The following is a 15952-nucleotide window of genomic DNA, read 5'->3' as shown; positions in this document are numbered from 1 at the left end:
CTCGGGCCCCCCCCCCCCCCCCAAAAAAAGCATGGTCAAGTAGTTAAAAATCACCTTATTTTGCGAATTAGCATTGCGAATTAGCGCCCCTCAACAGATAATCAAGCTCCTCCCACTTCACCTTTGTTTCCCCCTTCCCATCAGCACCCCCATTTCAAGACTTGTAGATATGCCACTGCACTCCAGACAGGGTCCATCAACCTTTCATCTGTACCATCTACGATACTCACAGTGAATACAGACATTCCATGCCAATGCTAGTTGGAATTGAATCACTTTTGAACATTAATTTTATATTGTAGACATGCTAGACATTTTGTAGGCATGATGTCAATGCCAGATAATATAAATATCCATTACAAGTGTGAGGTAATTTAGTTTGATAAATGGGTTGGTCTGAAAAAAGTAAGAATGCAAGACACATTCCATATGATTTGGGTAAATTAATATTAGAGGTTCAGTATTTTATGAATTAGTACTCTTTTTTTGTTGTTAACAAGTTATGACCAGGTCAATTAATGTCATTGTGAGAAAATATTTTAGATATACTGTCAGTCTGGAAAACACCAAAAATTTAACTAATTTAAACATCAGTTGCTGATGTTCTAATTTTCATTTAAAAGCAATTTAACTCAAATATGCAAATGGTGGTTTGCAATTCAATATTGAATTTTAGTGTTTTGGCTCTATTTCAACAGTATATCTTAATATAAAACACAATTGAATTTTGTAATTTTATTCCCATTTAGGCCTCTACCGATTGGCTATACCTCAAGGTAAACACAATTGTTTGTGTTTATTCTAAAATGGTCGTTGATGTATTTAGTATACTATATAACTTACATTTTTAATTATCATTAAGCATTCTGCTTACTGTTTGGATTTTCTACATCCCAAAAGATTGAAAATTCATGTACTAGAATACTTTAGAATTCTACATATTTATCATGCATTTGCATGGACATTTGCATATTTACATTACCATGTGCAGTAATTTATAATATGATCAATTGTAACTGGTATGTCATAAATAACTTTAAAAACTATAGCAGAGGAGTCAGTATCTAAATTTTCAATCCATATTAAAATAAATGTATTGTACCTCATCAGGATTCTAAACCAATTCCTTCTAATTTCTGTTTGGTTACCCTATCATCTGAGCTATAGTAGAAGTGTATGTTGGTTTGCTCTTTCGTATTTTAGAAGTATGTTTTATCAAGGTATTATTCAATCTGTATATATTTGATGTTATTTTCATAGTTTGTAGATAATATATTTGTAGCTTGTGTATTGATAATGTTGGCATGAGAATGTTGAAACTATGTATCCATAGAAACTGTGCTTGATATTTTTCCAGTTTTGATGCATGGTGTGAGGTAACTTCTACATACAAAATGGATGAATTCAGAAGTAGTGGGATTATTGAAGGTCCAGATCACTACTCTCATCTTTGTCAGCATCACCATACGCTTCATTGTCACATTAATCATCTTTACTACTGTCATCATTATCATCGTAATTCCCATCATCATCATTATCCACAACATCATTATCTTCGTGCTCCTCATTTTCACCATAATTATCTTCATCACCATCATCATAATCCTCACTAACATTAATATTGTCATCATAATCATAGTCACCATCTCCACCATTATCATTGCCATAATCATCAACTTCATTTTTCACCACCTTCACCATTCATATTAGCTCTTTTTCATGCATTTTTTATTATATATTATAACTTTAATGTTAATGTTAATTTGCATTTATTTCTTTAAAATTTTTATTGATTATTTTTCATTTTGCTTGTTACTTGATTTTGCACCGATCTTTTTTTATACTTCTAAATTTCTTCAATAGATGAGATCATTTTTTTCTTTGTTTTTTATTATGGTAATATTAAATTTAAAAATAAATAACCTTTAACCTTTAATAAGGGAAAAAACATTAGCATGGTTAATAGTCCATAACTTTTGCAAAGTCTTTGATATTGTAATAACCAAGCTATTTTTGAGACTTGGAGATCAGAATTCATTTTTTTTTTTTCGGACCATACCTGTGACCTTGAAATGGGAAGGTGAGGGACAGACCACTTAAGCTGGACACTCGCAGTGTTGTATGACAGTCGTACGACCGTCAGCTGATGAACCCAACTCCGATCCCCATAGGCGCTAGACGATGCTACGCCGTCTGCTAATTGTCGGTGGCAGTCAGAATGGATCGTCATTAAAAACGATCCATTGCACGCACGTTGTGACGTTGCCTTCTCCATCGAATTGCGTCAGCCGACGACCGTTTAGCGCAGTGGGTGCCCGGCTTTACAATCCAAAGGTCATAGGTTCGAGTTCTATCAATTGACAGGATTCTTCTCATAACCAAAAACAACTTGACTCCCTAAAGTTTCATTATGAGAATTAGCTTATGTACAGCATCAAATTTATGTTTGTTTTTCGAAAAGGAGTACTTATTATATGACTTGGATTAAGTTTGGTATAGCAACAATTATTCCATATTCCTATATAGTAAATTACAAAACAAAATAATTGTAGGTAAAAACATTAAGACTGTTGGTGTAGATCTTTTTAAATGATTAAGTTTGATTGTATGTATAATAATGTGTAATGAAAGCATTATGATAATGGCAAAATATAGCTTTACGTTTATAGATTCATAATAATAATTTAAAGAAAGAATATATAGAAAAATAATAATATTAATGGATTTTTTCAGAGAAACCTTGCCACAAAGTGGGGAGACTCCACCACCGCTTCCACCAAAGAAGGTAAGTGAAATATGTTAAAAATTCCAAGAAAAACCATTATATGGATGCATTAACTTTATTTCAATATACCTACCAAGATAACCCCCAAAATAGTAAAGAAAAAAAATCCAACCAATTTTAGATTATTCAACGAATTTATGTTATAAATTTCAAACGTTATTTTTTCAGTCGATTAGCAGATCATCAGCAGCGTCGCATCATAATGGCAGCATGCAAGATCACAGGCCGAGTTCATCGGCCTCCGGTACGTCAAGTGAATCTTCTGCACGAGTTCCTCATCCAGTATTGAATGGCTTAGCACCAACGAGCATTGGTGAGAGCATGGAAGATGGAGAAGATTCAAACAGCGCTCCTAAGGTTCCACCAAGGAAAGTTATAAATCGGTTCCACACGAGGGAGCCCTGTTCAGAGAGTAGAGGCCTACCTAAAACGCCAAAAGTACCTGTAAGTTTCTGAGTATGAATTTTTGGAATGTAGCTGTATTTAGTTGTCCTTACACAATTCCACACAATGGTGGTGCGTTATATGTTCTACTATCTTCACCCTCCTACCTGCATTTTAAAAACTTATTTTGGTTACATTTGTCCATTCAGTTCAGAATTACCTAATTACTTCTAGCCCAACCCTTGGTACATTATTAGGTGGGATTATACCCGAGACTCAGTTGATGCCTTGAAGTTGCATCTGCATGTATGAAATGAAAGATTTGTTTTAAATTAATTCTGTGTAATTATATAAGAGCAACCATATGGTTTCTCTTTTATTATTTTTTATTCAAGTAGCATACTTAGGGGAATTCTGTGATTGCACTTGATTACAATCAAGGGAAGTTCACTCATATCTTGCGAGATCCTGCGAGAGTAGAAATCCATCCTTCCTCATGCTTGAGACTTTCAGTCTTAATTAGTTTCCAAAATTTGTCAATGTGCTTATTCCTCAGTGAGATCGAGATAATGAAATAATACAAATTGAATGGATAAATGATTACACATTAATATTGTAATTAATGTTGTATTTTCCAGATGGGAGCCTGTTTCTCAAAAATATTCAATGAATGTCCATTGAATATCCACTGCTCAGCAAGCTGGGTACATCCCGAGAAGAAGGGTAATCAGGCAGTTTTTATTATGTGCTCATCTCGTGCTCATTTCATATCACATCTCACATAATACAGTACTTATTTTTATATTCATATTTTTTTCAATCTGCTCATCTTGCATTTATACTCATCTCATCTATGCTCATTTCACATCTATGCTCAACTTCAATCTATGCTCACACATTCTCACATTGATACCTCACATTCATTTTCTTGCATATGTGTTCTGTGTTCATATCTGTGCTTATCATAAATCGTTACTAATTCTACATCTGAATTCAGGTTGTTACTGTCTCACACTTTTACTCACTTTACACATCTTTACTTACCTTGCATCTGCACTTATCACATCTTTACTATATTACATCTTTACTATAAGTCTAATAATAATAATAATAATAACAGTAATAATACTTTTATAAAGCGCCTAATGCAAAAATAGCCTCAAAGCGCTGAAAGATGCCAGTTGAAGTTAGGTATATCATATAAAGAGGTAAGTCTTAGTGCCTTTTTAAAACAGTCATTGTTTGGTGAGTTTTGAATTTCCAATGGAAGTATGTTCCAGAGGGTTGGCCCAATTGAGGAAAAGCTTCTGTCACCATATGTTTTGAGTCTTTGAGATATATTTGAATATCGTCAGCATATACCATGTTGTTAACTTCATGGACATCAATTAAATCACACAGTGGAACTGTTTAAAAGGTAAAACAGGGAGGACCAAACGCAGAGCCCTGTGGTACTCCATAGTGCAGATGATACGTCTTGGACTTTGCTCTTTTAATCTCTACATGCTGCTCACGATTTTGAAGGAAAGATGTAAACCACTTAATGTCAGTTCCACATATACCATAGTGCAAAAGTAGCCTATTAATAAACATTGAATGGTCGATAGTGTCGAATGCAGCACTAAATAAAATCAAGTAAAATAAAGATTGCTTCTTGTCTGTTATCAGTGGCGCCAAGTAAATCAGTTTGGACTTTTATGAGAGCAGTTTCAATGCCAGATTGAGCAGAAGATTACAGATAATTGAGGTTGAAGTAATCTTGTATCTGTGAATATATGCACCGTTCTATGACTTTGGCCAAAAATTGCCAAACTGAGATTGGTCGATAGCTTGACAGCGTATTTCCATCAAGTTTAGGATTCTTCAGTATAGGCGTTACTTGCGCAGTTATTAGCCAGTTTGGCATAACTCCAGAAGAAAGAGACTGGTTAACTATGTTGGTAATTACCGACAGTAATGAATCCAAACATTTCTTTTGGAGAATATTCTTTTAGGAATAGGATCCAGTTAACATGACTTGGAAGGGCTTGACATCATAAATTTCTTTATGTGATCAGTAGAGAGGTCATTGAATTTCATAAAAGTACAAGTATCTCTTTTGAGGTAGTGTTACTGATAATAAAGCTGGCTCAGATGTATCAAGATCTTCTCATCTTCACTCATCTCACACCTTTACTTCATCTCTCATCTTCACATATCTCACATTTTCACATATCTCACATCTTGACTAATGTTATACCTTTAATCATCTCACATCTTTACTCATCTTGCATCTTTACTTATCTTGCATTTTACACATAATGAAATGAAATTAATAAATGAACCAAATCTCTGTTTGCTAAGTATTTGTTTTCTCTTTCTATCAGATCAATATGTACTATTTGGTGCAGACGAAGGCATATATGCTTTCAACCTCACAGAAATCCATGAAGGTGTCATGGACCAAGTAAGTTGATCTTTTTACAAAAGTAATTACAATTGCATGAAATAGAACACTGGTGCCCTGGAGGAATCACTGCAACTTAAATCTAATGTATTTAAAAAAAGAAAAAAGAAAAACTGAATTATCATTATATTTCAGTTTATTATTATTTCTGTTTATTTATTAACTTTCAACTGAAACAACACTGTAGGTTTTTTTTATATTTTATCTTGATATATATACATCAGTTAAATAAAACTGTATCATATTTCCATTAGAGATTGGAATAGTATCAAATATATTTTTGACATATCATATTTCTGATGTCTGCTCTGTGATTTCCTCATAGTTTGGGGTGTGATATGACATTATCTTTCCATAGTTTGGTAACGACATGCCAAATTGTACATATAAAATTTGACATTGTGAACGGAACACACCACTAAGACCACTGTCTCAGATTCAAATTAGAATTGGAATCGGAATTTATATAGCGCCTATCACAATCCAGAGAATGTACAAGGTGCTGGCATCATTATTACCTGGTCACTGGATACCGAATTGGCAGACCGGTACATTTTGTGCAACTTTGCTCCCTGGGGAGTATCCCAAGTCATTCTGCTTTACACACACAACCCAAACATTCAATGCTATACCATCCTACCAGGTACCCATTTATACTCCTGGGTGGACAAAGGCAAACTTAAGTGCCTGCCCAGGGACATAAGCAGTGCACAAGCATCGGTCTTAAACTCCCGATGACACGGTCAGAAGTTCTACACCTTACACACTGCGCCCCACGCTCCCACATTCAAAGTGTCTACTCAATCTGAAAGCACTGCATTAACCATGTACACCAAGTACAGGTACATGTATTTACTTTGTCGTCTGATTTGATTGTATTGTTTACTACTTTTCTATAGATTTTTCCAAGGAAGACAACATGGATTTATGTAGTAAACAACATGATGATGTCTCTCTCAGGTCTGTAAAACATTTATGTGAACTTATTTTTAACAGTTAATAATGAACAGTCATGTATAACCCAATAATAATGATATAGGAATTTATACTGTAAATTTTCCAAATAGACATAAAGGGCTTGTGATGTTATAACCCTTGATCGTAAGGATCTATAAATGATCTAACCAGCATAGAGTGTAGCCTTCTCCAATCCCTCTGGTGTATTCCTAGTCATCTGTAATTTTATACAAGTGAGATGCACAGCAAAATTTCCAAACACATGTCCGCAAGGTTGTGCCTACTGCACTTGTGTCACATTGGTAACGCTGAACAGGTTCATAACCAAGGTGGGGTTTGGCCGAACCTCCATTTTAACAAGTTTACTACTGTAGTAATATTTTATCAGTTTGTTTATTAAACACTTCTGAGTTAAAATTGGCCTGTAGAAAACCAACCTTCCTAGTGATGGGCCTGCTTAATATATGCAGATTTTACAATATCTGTTATAATTTACATAAGCTGTTCTTCATTTGTACATGAATTGTTTCACCTCAGCTTTGCTCTGTTTTGGAGGAAAAAAACTTACTATTATCATTATTAATTTTATTATTTACAGGAAAAGCACAATATATATATTCACACAATTTACTAGGCATGATTGATAAAAACCCTCATCGATTCCACATGCCTGGCAATTTGGGTGATAAATTGCAGAAAATTCCAGACAAACTGATTCCAAGAAAGTACTCACTGAGCCATAAAGTCTCAGATACAAAAGGCTGTACCCATTGTTGCGCAGGTAAGGAAGGGCTTAAGACTGTCCCCGACGATAAATTGCGTCGGGTTGCGTCGGCCGACGCTGTCTGAGTTGGCCTTTATCTTTCCTTTCATTTTCCTTTCTTATATTTCCTTATTTCAACCCAGAAACGTCATCATTACCATTAACATTTTCATTGTCACATCCTCAATATTCCTGTTTCTTTTTGCTAAGTATTCACCATCAGTACTAATAACTGAATAAATACAGTTCTTTGATGGTAATATCTCTTCTATTTATTGTGTTTAGATATTTGATTGTATGTTGCCATCTGATCTCAAGATATTTGAAATGTTAATCAAACCAGAATCTGAATATCCGATAGTCTGCATTGGTGTTGCAAGGGGGTAAGAAATCAATCAGTCAATCATTTAATCAGTCCAATCAATCGATCAGTATGTACATCCCAGGGTCTAATTTCAGAGACCTACTGGGTAGAGGATGAAGCTGTTTGCTACATTATAATAGTCGGTGCAATGTCTGTGTTCGTACACTAGTGAAAGCTACCTTATCTCAAACTCAATTGTTAAATCCCTCTTGAAGAAACACATGAACACATTTTTTTTCTCTTGGTTGTTGGTTTTTTTCCATGAAAGATAACTAAAATTATTATAATAATTCTGGAAAATTTTCTCCCCTAAGCCTTATAAATTGGGAGAACAGCATCTAGTCACTGAATTCAGCATAAATAAGAAATAAATAAAACATTGAAACTCATCATCATGATTAATCATCAACAATTTTCATCATCACCAATTATAATTATTATGTCCAATATTATATTTGCCTAATATATCAAATTATTTATATATTTAGAGCTGATCGGAGACACCTTTCGTTTGATATAATAAACTTAAATTCAGCATCATGCTGGTTCGTAGAGCACCCTCCCCAAGACAACCTCCTTGACGTGGTAACGGTCTCTCAACTGGAAAAAGACACTGTCTTAGTCTGCTCTGAAAGTAAGCTACTTCTGCATTACTGTGTTATATGACATCATCATGCCTATATGACATCATCATGCCTATATGTGGGCACATCACACAAATTTGTCACATAAAATTGGATAGTGTGCACAGAAAAAGAGTATTTTTTTATGCTTAAATAAATGGAAAAAATGAATGAAAAATGTCATTCCCAACCAGAACTTAATGTAATATATCTTCTCCAACAGGAATTGTACAAGTTGTGAATCTAAATGGCAGGCCAAAATCCAGCAAAAAATTGTCGGCAGAATTGCACTTTGACTTCCCAGTGGAAGCCCTAGTTGTGTTACAGGATAGTGTACTAGCATTCCACAAAAATGGCATGCAAGGAAGGAGCTTCAAAACAAATGAAGTAAGCCCTCTATAGTTTTTATTATGTTAAATGTACCGTAGTTCACCGGGTATAATCCCATCCCCCATGAACGTGAAATTGGCCCAATTTTAGGGGGTGGGATTATACCTGGGGATTCCCGTGTGCATAAACAGAACAAAAATGACGACGGTTTTGCGAGGTGGTAGAAGCATTGGAACAACTGCCCTACAATTCAATGGCCTATCAAAAACTATATTCTGGTGAAGAAATCAGAGTTTACTTGAACATCAAAGGGAAGGGAACACCCTAAAGAAGGCCTAAGCACCTAGCTAGAGAGGTCATATCTTGGTCTTATCACAACCTAGGCCTGCCTTTGCCTAAATTTTTTTGACATCGTAGGTTATTTTTTGCCCAGCAACAACCAATCCAACCAATGTGAATGTAAAATAGGATGGTTAAGTACTTGTACAAATTTATGTAATTAGGAAGAAATATACATCTCTTATCTTTGGAGATTTCAAGGCAGCGGAGGGTGTAATAAAAATAAAGAAAACTTTTATTTTTTTCTGAAATTTCAACTTTTTCGTGGTGGCGAGTTCACTAATTGGCCGAAAATAAAATTTTATTTTTATTCGAAATCATGAGTATTTGTAGTCGGCAGGTTTGCTAAACAAGGTATAAAAAAAATCTCGCCTAAAGTGCCCCTGTGACTCAAAATTGCCTAGTTTTTCTTGGAAATAGGGGCCTGTTCCCCTGGAGCATTATCAGGACTTCTTCCTGAAATTGTCAGCCCCCTGTCATATAAATTCCTGTGAGTGCGTAAGTGAAAATCAAGGATGTATAGTCTACAGGGCTGGGACCTATGGTTCAAGGGGTGTCACTACAACAAGGAACTGATCATTGTCCAAAGGGGTGGGACCTATGTTCCAAGGGGAGTGGCAGGTTAGAAGCATTCCTTTACCTTTTATATATGTTGGAGGAAGGGATGGCTATAAATCCTGAAAGCCTCAGGGTTGTACTTACGTAAATCTCTTATCTAAATTAAATAATAAAAGTAGGAGCTGTATCTGTCTGTAGCATAAAATACAAATGAAATGAGTACAGTAGCACATACTAATGAAATTGATTGATTCATCAGGTGAATGAAGTGGGAGACACAGGATCAAACTGATCATTCAAATTATGCAAATGAGCAATATAAACAAAATATAAACAGAATGTCTGGCTGGAATTAAGAGGCCAGGGATAAACAAAGCGTCATGGATGAAAGGTCGTATAAAGTGGTAAAATATACAAGTACACTGTAAAAACGGCAAATGGAAAAAATAGGGAATGATAATATAGACAGATAAAATAGTATATAAAATCAACAGAAAATTATAAAATAAAGACATAATGATAATAAAATTAAATATAATAGAATGTAATATAAAATAATATAGAATCAATGGTAATGGCAAATTGTCAATGATAAAGAGCACAGGAATAATCTATTTATAGTGAGAAAATCTAAATTATTTCACATTTGGTTAGATATTTTCATGTGTACTGCCGCACCATTCAAGGAGGCGTGGTAGGTTAGAAACATTCCTTTAACTTTCATATTGGTCAAAGGGGGTGGGGGGAGACTGTGCCTCCTGAAAGCTTAAGAGTAGTAATTACAGTACTTCTCTTATCTAAATTATCTCTCACTTGGTTAGAGATTTTCTTGGCTGCTGCCACCATTCTAATTCGCTACTGTACTAACAATTGATCAGTTTTACATGTGTGTACACACTGATAATAAAACAGTAATTATAAGCATTCTTGATTTACAGTTTTCCTTGTTCAATAGGATAACTGCCTGTGTACGAATGTAATATTGAAGTTCCTAATTTGATCCTTTTGGCATTGTTAACTCATTCTTTGCCAAAACTATGAATTGGGTTACATTTTACATTTACAACAATAATACATATTTTATAAATTATTATGAACTTTTTATGACAATTTGAATTAAATAAGATATTAGTACATAGAGTTGTAATTAGCTTCGTATTTGAAGGCCAGTATTTCTGTGTATGTGTTTAATCCAGAAAACAGGGTAATAAGTTACAGTGCAAACAAGGCAGTATGATATTTTCTTAGGCTAATTCTGACCTTTGCATTGTTTATTTGAGAATGTGATTTTTTTTTTCTTTAAGTGTAATTATTAATCTAAACATTTACAATTGCAATTAATAACGTTTATGTTTATATTAGTAATAACTTTTTATAATACTACCCAAGAATGTTTGTTTATTTTTCTTCTCTTCTTTGTAATGTTTTGTCTTTTTCTTATTCTTCATCTGTCTTCTTTCCTTTGTAATGTAAGCTCTCCCTCCCTTGTCATTTTCTTTACGAATGTTTCCTAGATTTTCTGAATGTTTTCCATTTATCAATGGTAATGTTTTTATATGTTCATTGAATAAGTGATTTTAAATAGTGTAAATGAAAAGGTTTTAAAAATGCTCTGAAATCATCAGTGATCCAGGAAAATTAAATTTTTAATCTCTTTCCATAGGTGACTCAGGAAATTTGTGACAAATCAAAGATGTTTACTTTGCTAGGATCCGAAAGACTAATTATCCTAAAGAGCAGTCAGACAGACAATAATGAAGGAAAGTGCAATGTCTACCTGTTGACCGGTCATGAAAATACCATGTGAGAATCGCGACGTATGTTGTCTCGCACAGTTACATATACTATTTCAGGATTTTGTACAGTCTTAAGGTCACATTCATATCGCTGGATCTAAACAGTATCACTCCAAGTTGTTTGACTCACATTGCTTACTGTCGTTTATCCAGGAGATTGGTCGGTGTCCATGTATATACCCAGATCGCAAGGTTTTCCCTTGATATAGGAAATATACTGATTGGAAAAATCGCTGTTTATACGGTTAATTTCTATCAAAGTTCTTCTTGATGAACTGTGTGATTTGAGTCTTCATTCTAGAATTAAGAAAGCAAAGAAGATAAATTATATGTACATGCAGATTACTAGTGTTTTTGTAGCTTTGGAGTATCCTATGCTGAAAGCAACCAGTGACTTCTCAGCAAATACCAACCACAGAGGTAGTCATCAATAATCATAAGATATCTATCCATACTTAGCATATCATCCATATTTATCAACTGATAATAATAATGATAAACTTGTTTTTTACTGCATTGCAATTTTGTAATTGAAAGTTTTGATATTTTTCAATCCAATACTTTGGCCACACACATCAAAAGAACATCAGTGTTGTGTATACTAAGAAGCAACTTCATGAATAAACATTTTCATGAATGTGTACTGTGAAGTTGAGATGACACAGATGAAGCTTAACCAGATTAGTTGTTCGAGCTTCAAAGATCACTGACCTGAAATTATTTATTGTAGAGTCAGTAATTCAAATAATTATCAAATTACAAATAATAATAATTATATAATTAATAATAATAATTATATGCCTGTGTGTCAGATATGCCATTGTTATGTTGAAATTCTATGAAACAATAGGAAAAGAGAGAAGAAATACATTAAATCCTGTGTGTAAATAATGTTTATGAGGTTGATGGGAAAGGACTGTCTTTATTGATTTTCTTAGTGACATTAGTTTATTATATTCATTACCAAATATTATTTCTTATTAATAGCAATATTAAAATTAATTGTAAAGCAATACAGAAATCAGAAGCATCATTTCAGTGAAAGAAAATTAATGTTTGATGTGACTTGAGTATTCATAAAGCAGTGTTTTAATTTATGCAAGGCAATTCCACGTAATGATAGATTGTTTTGATGTAGTAGAGAATTACTGCCTTGAAGAAAATTTGAATATCAGCTTAGCCTCTTAGATCAGTTGGTAATCAGACAGTTGGAGATTTGAATTCCGATTGAGACGTGCTGTTTTCTTAAAATGATTTAACATGATTAAATAATTTAATTTAGCTTCAAGCATTAATACATATTTATACAAGTTCATAAAAGTTCGGTCAGTGGATAAAATTTGACACCGGTAGCTAATCTGCTAAGTCAAGCTTAACTCAGACTTGCAGCATTCCATTCTTCTCTGCATCAATATAATAGTGAGCTTTCAGTTGTGCATTGACAGATTCACTCATTTATTCTCAGAACATAGATTTTACCCAAGAAACATCCCAGAATTTTGACAATGAAACTCAAAATCTTTGCAAGCGCAAATTGCTTTTTTCAAATATTACCATCGTCACACAATTATAAGATCCCTAACTGGTGACATGCACCCTCACTGCGATCCATTGCTGATCTTTCATCCACCCTCCTTGCGGGCCTCCAGACAGGAGTAGATGATACTTCTTTCTTTCTTGTTCATAATGTTTGTTAGTTTCATCCTTATTGTTTCTCATATCTTTGTATCCTTGGCTTGATTTCTATGAACCTGTATACATATGTGTGATGAAACATATTTATTATTTCTTTAATCTTAGCTAATAATATGATCCTCTATATGTTAACCATGAATCTGTATATTTATTTGCTTGTTTGCTTATTTAATAAAATGACATGGAATTTGTGAGCTCATAGCTCTGATTTTAACTTTACCTTCAATCTACCTTTAAACTTGTAACTTGCAGGAAATTGGTATTTTTCAAGAAAAAATTAATACATATAATGTTGTTGAATTTATATAATGCAAGTTTTAAAAACTTACCAACCACTCAATAATATTGGTAATAGAAATTAATGGTGTTTAAGAACATCATCACTGCGCATAAGAAAATAATGTCCAAGATGACATAAAGGCATTCTGGACATGTTTTGCCATATATGGTCAACATGCATAGGATAATCTGACCATAACATTATTGCATACAGGAATGGAAAAATCTAGCCATGTAAGGCATACAGCCATAGGGAAATTCCATGATATTTGGATACACCTGGTATATATGGCATTGGGATGTTTCTACTACTGTATATGGAATAGTGATATTACTACCATATACAGTATATATTAATTGGGATACTCTTTGTATATATGGCATTTAGATATCATATCATGTATATTGAATTATGAAACTCCTGTATAATCAGTTGGATACTCTTGGCAATGGGATGGGATACTTCTACCATATATTGAATTTGGATATTCCAGCCATGTATATATAATCATTGGAATACTCCCATCATATATGGCACTGGGATACACTGGGATAATCATTGTGACCTCATGGCATTGCCATAAATTTACCATATATGGTGTGATATATAATCATTGTACCTGCCATATATGGCATTGTGATACTCCTGATATTCACAGAATTAAGAAATTTAGTAATTTTTGTGTTAAATTAATCGGAGTAAAGATAATTTCACATTTAATTATAATTGATTAAACATTATAATATTTTCTTTTGAAAGTAAACTGGAAGGACACATTTGCTTATGTGCGCGTGTATGTATGTATAGTATGTGTGTGTGTTTACTGTGTGCGTGTGTATAGAAATAATGTTTATAAGAAGGCTGTTGGAATATGGCAGTAAATATTCATTTATACAGATGTAAAATAATTAGATTTAGGTCATATGTGGTTCAAATGCTACTGTTGGATATACATAGATTTACAAAGTGATAATCTGGAATATGTGCTTTAACAGTGTTCTCAAAATGAGGTTGGTCTGTTAAAATAAGTCTTCTGTAAAATACTTTTCATCTAAGGATATCCTAATAAATGACCAAAACAGAAACATTTGGGCTTTTATTTTAGTTACAGATTATTGTCATAAACAGCATTTAAATAATTAATTTGTTACTTTATAGAAAATATTTAGATTATTTTAAATAGTTTCATTTAGAAAAAAATTTCTAAAATTTAATGAATTGTAGAGTGTGACAATTTATATTTCTCTGATTTTCATATTTTTTATTAGGAACTTTAAAATCTATACTATGTATATTGAATGATAATTGCCTAAATATGTAAAGCAATTGAAATATTTTATTTGTTTTTACATTTGTTAGGTCAATACATTTGACATTTTGTTGTATTAACAAGATTTTTTTCATCTATTTGTTGTTTATTTTGCTTCATTAATCATCAATCTACGAATTTATTAACTTGTATAATGCCAAATTCATTAATCATGTATATTAAAAACCTAGAAAAGATTTTTGATGGTTGTCATTTTTTAAGAAAAAAACTTGTCATTGGATATTATTTTGACTATTTTCCAACAGCCTTCTCCATTTTGTACTACGTTAGGGAGTATGTAATATAATTCTGTTTGCCCCCCTAAGTTGGTGTAAAAATGTACTAAATATAGAAATGTTTCATATTGCAAATAAATATGTCTTTACAATTCCTGTTTCTGCATTGCGTTGTTTTTTTAATTAGCAATCCATGTGGTTATATGATTTTTGTATTTATATGAAGATTTAAAAAATATTGATAAAATAAATAATATTAATTTCATATGCTATCTTTGTATTAAATCCTTGCTGATTTTAGTCTGTACATATATGTAACTAATATTGTTTTTTGTTTTTTTTTTACTAATGTGTAGAAATTTGTAGTTAAAACCAAATTGCAGATATGTTTTCTTTACTTCATAATTTAATTCGCCTTTATATATACTTAATGAGTGATATCAGAGTTATAAGTAAATCAAGTTTAGGGATTCCTTAGCTTACGTATGTGATGTTCCGCATTATTGTCAAATAAAATATATCAAAATGTAAAGAAAAGACTTTTTATATGTATCTAGAACAATAGACTTTTTTTTCCAAAAAATGGAAAATTATAAAGTTCGTCAGAGGATGGAAATAAGGGCTATGTATTATTGTTAAGGTTTTTGGATTTTGATGAGTTATTGACAGCAGCAAAACTAAAGGTTGTCTTTGGCCTTATTAGAATAAAAACTTTGTGACTAATTTTGTATTTTTGTATTTATTTAATTGTGTACTTACTGATGTGTTTATTCAGAGTTACTGATTGAATTGGCATATTTATATTTTTATATCTTTTGGCTTCGCACTATTATACCAGCAGTTAGATAAAACTTTGGAACACCTACTCAGCTCCCTTGTGGAGCATGCAATAATTTTTACCTAGTAGTCGGTATTCAAATCTATGAGGCTCCCACTTATGCTCCTGGATGGAAACAGTGTGACTAAAGGGCCTTGCCCAAGGACACCAATAGGTGACCAGCCTGTGACTCGTACCCATTATTTTTTAAATTGATAGCTTTCAAATCTTTACTGCTGCACCCTGTCGGACAAACATGGCCAATCCAAA

The 15952-nt window shown here is 33.0% G+C and overlaps 1 protein-coding gene across 1 annotated transcript in view; it reads left to right on the top strand.

Annotated features, from left to right (window-relative positions):
• The window catches only part of LOC117107357 (mitogen-activated protein kinase kinase kinase kinase 3-like), a 60707-nt gene extending 45119 nt beyond the window's left edge, over positions 1 to 15588 (top strand). The window contains 11 exon segments of the mRNA XM_033249008.1: positions 750 to 776; positions 2734 to 2785; positions 2954 to 3229; positions 3808 to 3892; positions 5536 to 5615; positions 6515 to 6575; positions 7171 to 7373; positions 7546 to 7718; positions 8188 to 8333; positions 8546 to 8709; positions 11213 to 15588. Coding sequence (XP_033104899.1) covers positions 750 to 776; positions 2734 to 2785; positions 2954 to 3229; positions 3808 to 3892; positions 5536 to 5615; positions 6515 to 6575; positions 7171 to 7373; positions 7546 to 7718; positions 8188 to 8333; positions 8546 to 8709; positions 11213 to 11356 — 1411 coding nt within the window. The 3' untranslated portion in view covers positions 11357 to 15588.
• The last annotated feature ends 364 nt before the right edge of the window (positions 15589 to 15952 follow it).

The sequence above is a fragment of the Anneissia japonica genome, unplaced genomic scaffold (genome assembly GCF_011630105.1).
Source record: "Anneissia japonica isolate Jap-2015-1 unplaced genomic scaffold, ASM1163010v1 scaffold9668_len1562885_cov226, whole genome shotgun sequence".
NCBI classification, from domain to species: domain Eukaryota; kingdom Metazoa; phylum Echinodermata; class Crinoidea; order Comatulida; family Comatulidae; genus Anneissia; species Anneissia japonica.
This window is presented reverse-complemented; position numbering and strand designations above follow the sequence as displayed.